General features: G+C 37.9%; 1 protein-coding gene across 6 annotated transcripts in view; it reads right to left on the bottom strand.

Annotated features, from left to right (window-relative positions):
• ICA1 (islet cell autoantigen 1) overlaps positions 1-10,112 on the bottom strand; it is a 145,553-nt gene that overhangs the window by 117,212 nt on the left and 18,229 nt on the right. For 4 of the 6 annotated variants that reach the window (XM_007448440.1, XM_007448443.1, XM_007448441.1 and 1 more), the window contains exons 1-3: positions 9,070-9,086; positions 5,078-5,243; positions 1,557-1,629 (exon numbers count right to left, since the gene is read on the bottom strand). In XM_007448440.1, the coding sequence (XP_007448502.1) occupies positions 1,557-1,629; positions 5,078-5,243; positions 9,070-9,086 (256 nt within the window). Of the gene's footprint in view, positions 1-1,556; positions 1,630-5,077; positions 5,244-9,069; positions 9,172-10,112 lie in introns of those variants that run through there. The other 2 variants (XM_007448442.1, XM_007448444.1) reach the window with 2 other exon arrangements.

Here is a 10,112-nt window from a genome sequence, read left to right as displayed (position 1 = left end):
AACGAAAGAAAAAAAAAAAAAAAAAAAAAAAAAGAAATAATAGCAGCATTTAATAATGTGAATGGATATAAGCTTAACACAAAAGTCAGATATATTTTTATTCTCCAGCAGCAAAAATATAGAAAACATAATTAAAGAGGAGATTCCACTTAGAACTGTATCAAAGAAATATTACGTGCATAAGAATAAATCCAAAAAATGATACCCAATACCTGTAAAGGAAAAATTCTAAAACTCTGTAAAGCAGCATTCAAGAGTACCCAACTAAAAAGATATAAACTATGTTTCTGGATAGGAAGACAATATCATGAAAATATCAGGGTTTTTTTGTTGTTTATTTCCATACACACTTAATGGACATTTATCTACTTCATGGGTTCTAACCTAATACAATCAGTTATTTACTCTGTTGCTCAAATTGTCCCAGCTTTGACCACTGGGAGCTCTGGGAGACTGCTGACTGCGCTCTGACTGCAGTGCAGATGATGGGCTGGAGAAGGAAAAAGTGGAGGCAGGGAGATCAGTTAGGAAGCTGATGCAGCAAACCAAGTATGAGTGCTGATGGTGGCCTGAACTAAGGCAGTGGCCGTGAAGAGGTACAGCAGGGAGAATCTGAAAGCAAAGTAGGTGACAAAATGGACCAGCATCTGTGGCTTGTGGCTGACTGGATATGGGACAGAGGAATGTTGGGGGCAGTGTGTCATGTGTCTGGATTCCTCATACCCAAGACTATGGAGTTCTAGCCCTGGAGAAGTCTTAGCTCAAACACTTAGTAAATAGTAACACAGGTAATTTACAAAATTCTGCCTCTAAGTCCTAGGATTTTGTACTTCTGAAAAACAGTCTTCATGAAAGATTACTAATGAAGGAAAATGCCCAACTGTTAATTTGTGATTACTGGAAAGGGGTTTGGCAGTAGTCAGAAGCAAACTTCTCAGAGTTTAGTCTCAGAAATACAGAAACTGTACTCTTAAATGACCTACAAATGGAAATTTAAAAACATACTAACATACAACTTGATATTTAGTATTTCAGAGACAACTTTGTTGGTAGTGATTTTAAGATGGGATGACGATAGGAAAATCTCGTTCCCTAAAAAACCCAATATCTGACATAGAAAATGTTCAGGAAGAAGCACTGTCAACAAAATATAGTCAATGAATTAACTGTAAGTGCCTTCTCTCGCCATTTGGTCATTTTAAAAGGAACAAAATTGGACATAAGAGAGCCTGGGCAATCAAATAAAAACAATGCCAAATCCCAAGACATCAAACTGAGAAAACTTTTTATAATTAGGAAAATAAATGGCACGTACTTATCCATGGTAGACTCAATGTAAAATTCTTCTGTTATGGTACTTGCATTGAAAAACAGCCTATGTAAAGAATTTCTGATAAAATGATTAAAGACCCCACCCCACCAATTAAAGAGCAAAGACAGACATTCCTAAACAGTAGTTCCCTTGTCTTGCTTCCTAAACATATAAAATTATATATTAAGGCAAAATATCCAATTTCTTACTATTTGGTCAATATTCACACTTATGGCATACTTACAACAGATTCTCTTTTGATAGAGTACAATTGCTTTAGACAAGTCCAGACAGGTTCTCTGAATCGAGTGAAACAGCTATAATAAAAATACAAACAAAATGCTAAATAAAACAGACAGCAGTGAAATAAAAAACAAATTATATTGAATATAACCATAGCGTTTGATTTGCCCACTAAAAACAAGATCGTATGCCTAAATGAGCTTGGTGTTACGTGGTGTACTGAACAGAAAATGTGACCAAAGCTTTTAAATATGATCCTATTTTTCTATATTTATTAGCATTCATCAGTTCTGCGATCTAAATTGAGATCTGCAGAAGGACGATTTCCTCCAGACATTGAAATAATAGCTGAAACCAGAAATCCTAAGTGAGGGGCCCAATTAGAGGACTTGGTAAACCAGAGACCCAATATTCCTTCATAATCGAATTTCTTTCTTTTACCACTTACTGTCTTTTTTTTCAAATGGAAGATCTGTCAATTAAGCATCATATTTAAAACACAACATTAGTTTATTTTGTGATCCTAATGCATTTTACGGCACGCTTAAACAACTCTATAAAAACAAACAAATATCAATCAGCTGAATGTTCTGTCTGCTTTGAAGAGATCTGGTAAAATGGAGTTTAGCTAGCAGCTCCTATCACTCATTATTTTCCCAATTATTTCATAAAATATACAGAGAAGAAACCTAATGTCATGCCATGGTCATAACAGAGAAAATTAAGGGAAAAGCAGGTGGGCTGTATGGAGAAGAATCTAACTAGATTTTAACGTATGGTGGTTCTGGTCTTTGCTTCAGAAATGGAGACAGTTCAAGAGAAGACAGAACAATTGTAAATCAACTATACTCCAATTAAAATGTAAAAAGAGAAACAGAAGACAGAGCAGAGACTTCACACTTTCTCCATTCTCTGTCCACCAACTCAGAGACCAGGGCTGCTGTCAATTAGAAAACCTGGGAGACAAACATTATGCCTCTGAGGAGCCATCCAGGGAAGCAGGGCAAGGCATTCTTCTCTCTTCCCTGGCTTACTGGCCATGGGTGATGTAGCAATTATGCCCTAGTATTACAAAGCACTTCACAGTTGGGTCAAAACAGAAGATCGGCTTCATAATATGAATGATCAAATGTTCTAATAAAAATGAATGCATGCATATATACTTAAAAGATTAAAAACCATTCCTATGAATGCTTATATGATAAATCTTGGTCATGCAGAGTATAAATTTTACTAAATCTCACTTCATTACACTTCATCCTCTACCTATTTAGGGAAAAAACAAAAACCCTTTACCATAAAACAAAACAGAAAATCAGCAGTCTGAGTATGTTCCTTAACAAATGCTTGATAACAGTATTCTGGGTCACAAACTACCAACACATAGTCATTCCTGAACATAGGAGCAAGGACGTTAAAAAAAGTATGTTCAAGAGCTATTCTGCTGTTGAATGACTTTTTAAAAATAAAGTATAAATTAAATGCAATAAAATGCACCCCTCTGGAGAGTTCAGTTCTATGAGTTTGACAATTGTATACACTCTTGTAATCATACCCAAAGTAAGATAAGGAACATTTCCACTATCTAGTCAGTCTACTCTGCTGTGGCAACCACTGAAAGACTTCTGTCACCACAGGTTAGTTTTGTCAGTTCTTGTACATAAGAGCTGTTTTTCAGAAAATGATTTCATTAACAAGCAATTCTGACAAATATTTAAACTTAGTGAACATTTCTACATGAGCTTCCCAACAGACTGTAATAGAATCTGACCATCATTACAGCTTGGCATATAAGCTTTCTTTGCCAGCAGAATACAAGTTCCTGTTTCATCAGCTATTCTTCTATGGATAACTTAGTTGAAAAGCACATCAAAATGGTCTGCACATCGTTTTCATATGCTTTATTGGTGGAATCCATTCTCTTTCTCTATAAACATCAACATCAGTATTAAAACATTCCTGCAACAGAAATCTTTATCATGTGTAAAATTATTAGTCACAGTTAAGTACTTTGGATGCTATGTGCCTAGGACAGCAGGTATTTTGATTAAAGTACAGTTGGTTCAGTGAAAACGCTGCTGCAAGAACCTAAATATAAACATAAAATTACTGTATTGTGTTTCACGTGCTAGAAAATAACATATTCAATTACTTTTTGAGTAACGCTTGTATTTACTAGGTTGTTAAGAGGAAAAAAAGATAAATCTATAAGACGTGAAAAGCATATGCAACTTACAGTCATTTCAATTCTATTTAGAATACTAAAATCAGAATAGAGGCTTCCTGGCTCTACTTTTCTCCGTTGACGCAATCTCTGCTAGAATATCTCTGTCAAACCCAGCTTCTGTTAGAACAATTCCACTGACAGGAGAAAGGGTTGGGAACTCATCTTAACTGCATTAACACGTACACTTATACAGTTAATACTTACTGAATGTGTACTAAGTGTCATGGAATCTGACCCCCTGGTGGAGGGAAGGCAGGCAAACAAACAGACACTTGAGATAATTCCATGAGAGATGAGTACTATGAATAGTGGCCCTGGGTCTGCACAGAATGAATCTTATCCCTCTTCCACATGACAGGCCTTCCCAGAGGACTGACAATTAACATATTTCCCCTCAACCTCTCTGTTCCAGAATAACCATGGCTTGCACCACCCTGGTCACGCTTCTCAGAAAGCTTTATGAAATCTCGAGCTTTTGATTTTTGTCTCATTAAGTGTTCAGCTCAGTAACTTTAGCTTATGTATTAAATTTAGATATCATTCTGAATTCTTATCAGACCACGTGACATATTATCTCTCTCTGTGCCCTGTCATTCACAGAAGTGTTAAGTATGCTTTTTAAATTTTGGGGTTTTTTTAATTAATTTTTCTTGGAGTATAGTTGATTTACAATGTTGTGTTAGTTTCTGCTGTACAGCAAATGTTTTTTAAATTCTGATCTAAAGTACTGGCAGAATGTCCAGCAATCAGGGAATTAGTGGGCTTTTTACCAGTTGTACTAGTATTCAAGGATCATTCACATATGAATTCAGCTTACTGTATCATTAACTAGTCTAACTAAATATTGGTTAATTCAATTCTAGAATTTTCCAGGATTCAATACAAGCTCATTAGACTCACTTTCCAGGATCTTTTGCCGTCATCCTGTTTTCTTTTTTTTTCTAAATGTAAACATTTGCCTGACCCTAGTGTTGCTATCACTGGCAATGGCTCTTTGAGTGCATTAATGTTTTTCAACAAACATTTATTGAGAATTTACCACATTCCATGCATTCCAACGAAGTGCTTGAAAAACAAATTAACTGAGGCATACTGGGGGTTACAGGAGAATTTGTGGGCTTTTAAAAAATATGCTGGGATTGAGTTAATCTGATCCTACACTTTCCTTATGAACTAGCTGTTTGCAGTATGTCTTCAAATACAAAGCACACCTATGCTTGCCCCCATGAATACATTCTCAGACCCTGAGCCTAGCAAGGTGGCTGTGCTGGGGCTGAGGGCAATGAAGCGCTCACCTCCAGCTTGGCATCCAGGTCTGCGTCGGAGGCAACGACGTGTTCGTCTTCCTTCTTCCCTGTGGCTTTAATAAAGGCCTGCTTCGTTTCCCAATACTTCTGCTGCATCTTATTTACAACTGATTTATCTTGAGCATATCGATCGTGTAAGTCCCAGGGATAACTGCTAAAAGGCATTCGAAGAGCCATTTTACTCATGACTTTCAAAAAAGTTAAGATATTATAGTGTGAACAAATGTATCCAAACATTTACAACATTAATAAACATATAAGTACTTTCTTACATGGTTATTACACCAAAAGGTTAATCAAGTCTAACTTATACCAAAACCTTAAAAGTTAGTGAGGAAATTAAGAAACTTTTGCAGGAAATTGAAAAACTAAACCTTGAGGAATTTAGGTAACAAAAGACTGGACACACTCCTTTCAGAAGTAGACAAAGTGAGGCCAAGTCAGGCAAGGTGACTGCCTCAAGCACCCCAGTGAGTCAGAGATAAAGCCAAACACCAATGTTCTCTCCAGCCCAGCATTATGGCCAACAATGAAGTGATGGCAGAAAAGTAGAGATAAGGGGCTGAAAAACAGCATACTTCATATCTGTCACAGAGGTACCTAACACAGTCAAACTCATAGAATCAGAGAATAGAATGGTGGTTTCCAGAGGTTGAGGAGGAAATGGGAAATTACTAATCGATGGGCATACAGTTTCAATGGTGCAAGGTGAGTAAGTTCTAGAGATCTGCTGTACAACACTGTTCCTAGAGTTCACAGCACTGTATTCTACACTTAAAAGTTTGTTAAAAGGGTAGATCTCATGTCTGGTATTCTTACTACAGTCAAATAAAATTTTGAGAAAAAAGTATTAAAAAATTGATTATGGGTTTCTCATACTAAAACTTTAAATTCTTAAACATAAATGCTTAAAATACCGATAGCAAGCCATTCTTCAGGAACAGCACAGTGAAGATCATATCAAAAAGTATGTAAGGAAGAAATTAGAAAAAAAATTCAATTCAGAATGAAATGGAATTCTGTAAAAGTGACCAGGGTACCCCAATATTGACAGAAAGTTTGCCACTGGTGTTCCATCCCTCCTTGCTTTGTCTACACCACCCTCCTGTCTAGGGTTCCTGTCCAAAAGCTCACACAGGACCCCCAGGCATCTCCCTCTGCAGACCCCCAGGCATCTCCCTCCACCCCATCCCATTAGCACTCAAAATGTGCCAGACTTGTGTCCTAAAACAGAAATTGCTTTATACTACTATACCAAAATATGTATCTCAAAACTCGATGATTTACACTCTCCTGCCAGATAACATTTACAAGTTTCAATTCACACATTTGTTCTTAAAAAATCAGAGTTTCAGATGACTTCCTTAGCAATGGTTATCTTTGGAAAGAGGAGAAGGATTATGGTTTACTTTATATCTTTCTGCATCATTTCAAAGTTTGGAATAAGTCCAGATATTTCATGTATAGGCATGATGACTACTTAATAATATTGTATTCAACACTGGAAATAGGCTAGGAGAGGAGCAGTACTCTTCATGTGCACTCATCACACACAAAAAGTGGTAACTATAAAAGGAGGTGATATGTTGGGACTTCCCTGGTGGGGAAGTGGTTAAGACTCCGTGCTCCCAATTCCAGGGGCCCAGGTTCGATCCCTGGTCAGGGAACTAGATCCACATGCATGCCACAACTAAGAGTTTGCATGCCACAACTAAGGAGCCCGTGTGCTACCCACCTGCTGCAACTAAAGACCCAGAGCAACCAAATAAATAAATAAATAAGTTTTAAAAGATGGTATGTTAACTAGCTTGACTGCAGTAATCATTTCACTATGCATATCAAATTATATTGCACACCTCAAATATATATAATTTTAATTTAAAACATATAAATAAAAACCATTTTATTATGAGCTTAAATCAGAGAAAATAAGATGAAAATATGTATAACTTTTATGTAAAAGATAATCCCTCTACATAGTATGTGCATTAAAAGATGGTAAGAATATACTGCCCCAAACTGTGGCTATTTCAGGGGAAAGGAATTTTAAGAGTGGGGACTAGGATGGACTTCTTTCTATTGTGGTTTTTGTTTTTGTTTTTGCAGTACGCGGGCCTCTCACTGCTGTGGCCTCTCCCGTTGCGGAGCACAGGCTCCGGACGTGCAGGGTCAGCAGCCATGGCTCACGGGCCCAGCCGCTCCGCGGCATGCGGGATCTTCCCAGACCGGGGCACGAACCCGTGTCTCCTGCATCGGCAGGCGGACTCAACCACTGCGCCACCAGGGAAGCCCAGTTCTTTTGGTTTTGTGGTCAAAGGTCATGGATTAACAACAAAAAAATTCTATTTCGAGGGGGAAAAAAAGGACTTTAGAGGTCATTTAGTGAACATGCCTCACCCGTTATTTAACAAATGAGGAATCTTAGGTTTCAAAACGTTAAGAATCTTGCCCCAAATCACACAGGATTAAAATCCAAGGCTCTAAATCCCAGCGTAGTGCGCATTTCAATGTTCTCTGTAGCCCTTGTATTTCAACAGCAAGCAAGGAAGTGGCACGGTAATGGGAGAAGGACTACGGGGAAGGGCTCATCTCCTGGGACTCTACAATCTCTCCTAGGTGGATGACAACTACCTACTTCCCTGAGCCTGCTGCCAGGATACGACAGCCATTACAAGGGTCACAGGATGAAGCCATCCTTTTGTCTTAATGAGGCAAGCTGGAACAATTAAAAAAATAGTCTGACAACTCTTACAGAGCTGTCAAATGGGCATACTCAGGGAAACTAAATCCCTTAGCTATTTATGAATTACCTTTTAAAGCTCATTACATTTTAAGACATGCAAAATACTTTTAAAGTTTGACATTTGATATTACAGAGCACTTGGACCTGATTGCTTCTCTACTGAGAGAGGAGAGATTAAGAAGTATATTCCTCAGGGCTTCCCTGGTAGCGCAGCGGTTAAGAATCCGCCTGCCAATTCAGGGGACATGGGTTCGAGCCCTGGTTCAGGAAGATCCCACACGTCGCGGGGCAACTAAGCCCGTGCGCCACAACTACTGAGGCTGTGCTCTAGAGCCCATGAGCCGCAACTACTGAAGCCTGCACACCTAGAGTCCGTGCTCCGCAACAAGAGGAGCCCACGCACCGCAACGAAGAGTAGCCCCCACTCGCCACAACTAGAGAAAGCCTGAGCGCAGCAACAAAGACCCAACTCAGCCATAAATAAATTTATTAAAAAAAAGTATATTCCTTATTATAATCAATTGTACCTTTGAAAAATGAAAATATGCACTGCACTTTTTCATGATACAAATTAAAGGAGGTAAAAAACGACAAAGATCTGCTTGCCCAGTGGATCAAGGTTTCAGAAGGGTTCAGAAACACTGCTTGTAACAGAACTGGAATTTATAAGTGGTTTAACATGCTGTTAGATGCTTTATAGGCACGTAAAAGGCAGTGATAACATTGTCATGTAATTACCATATCTATTTTATTCAGCATCATCTACTTCCAACCATGACTGGCTCCTGAATGTTCACGAAGTTTGAAGTCATGACTATATATTAATGAGTCTGAGTTATTTTTATTGTTATTAGTTATATTGTTATTTCATAGCTGCCCTATATAAAATTCCCTTATAACCCTAATATTAGAAGTTGTAAATAAGACAGATTAAAAAATGTATCAACTCATTACACTGAAAAAAATGGTGGTAAGAAAAGCCATTGTTAGATTCCCAGGAGAAAGTTACACATAAATGAATTTCTTAGAGAATATTTTTGGTTATTGGTTTTCATATTACATTTAGTAGGGATACTGAAAACTTGACTATACTCAACACTGGGTGTAGGCTAACAGGTTATTTACTGCTATTGCGACTCTTGATTTTTCCATTCAGTAGACATTTATTGAGCATATACTACGTGCTTTCCTCTTTCATTAGCCTCTCCCAGTTCAGAAGAGACAACAAATTACTTACCATTTGTGTCCTGACATGCTTTCTTCTTCTTCTTTTTCTACTGTTGATGATATGGGGAGAAGGGACAGGGAAAAAGCATGAGAGGATAAGTTATATTATAACCTGAAATAAAACAAATATGTTTAACAGTTACACACTATATTATAATTATACATTAATTTGACACATATCAAGTTTTTCAACCTAAGCCATTTCTAGTTGTATCTTGGGGGCCAAACATTATTACACAGTATCACTGTACCCCAATGTCTAGAGTAGTTTAGTTAAGTAACACTGGAAAAAATATCCTCAATGAAGTTTAAGTAGTGAACAGGCAAGTTGAATGAAAAAAGCAGGCTGCAAAAGACTACATAAAATATGAGACCATAACATTCCAAACAATACTCTATATTGTTGAAATATACAAACATTATATAGTGAAGGTATAAAGAATTGCATATGAATGACGAACACTAAATTCCAAACAGCAGTTACCACTGCAGTGGGGATGGGGAATATTATTTGAGAGGAGTATACAGGGACTTTGTACCCATAATATTTTCTTTGATAAGCTAGGTGGTGAGTATACTGCATCTGTCTGTCTCTTTACAGATTTTAAATCTTTCATAATCAGTATTTCTAGAAGGTAAGCCAACACATTGCAAAAACAAAAACAAACAAAAAGAATTGATAGCCCAGAACAAGATACCAAGAAGGGTACAAAGGAGGAAAATGAGATTATTTCAGTTTTGACCAACCAAGTACTGTATTTTCATCTCAGTAAATATGGGAGTCACTTGATGCCTTTGCCCCTCACTCCATTTGCCCCCTTCGTGGGAGCTAGCCAACCCCAGGGAGGGGCAGAGCCAGCCAACCCAGCCACACTTGCCTACCAGTTACTGGAAAGAACGGAGAGCTCGCTACCTAAAGGAATGGCCTCTGACCAGATACAGACTGCTGGCCACTGGCGTGAATGCTCAGAGTGTGAATGCTCTGGCTACTCCAACAACATAAACCCAATCGTTCTCCCTCTGCCTCAGAAAGGGTCCTAACAACCAGGACCC

The sequence above is a fragment of the Lipotes vexillifer genome, unplaced genomic scaffold, assembly GCF_000442215.2.
Source record: "Lipotes vexillifer unplaced genomic scaffold, Lipotes_vexillifer_v1.1 scaffold1156, whole genome shotgun sequence".
NCBI lineage: Eukaryota > Metazoa > Chordata > Mammalia > Artiodactyla > Lipotidae > Lipotes > Lipotes vexillifer.
Note: the sequence above shows the minus strand (reverse complement) of the source record. Positions and strands in the feature narration are given on the sequence as shown.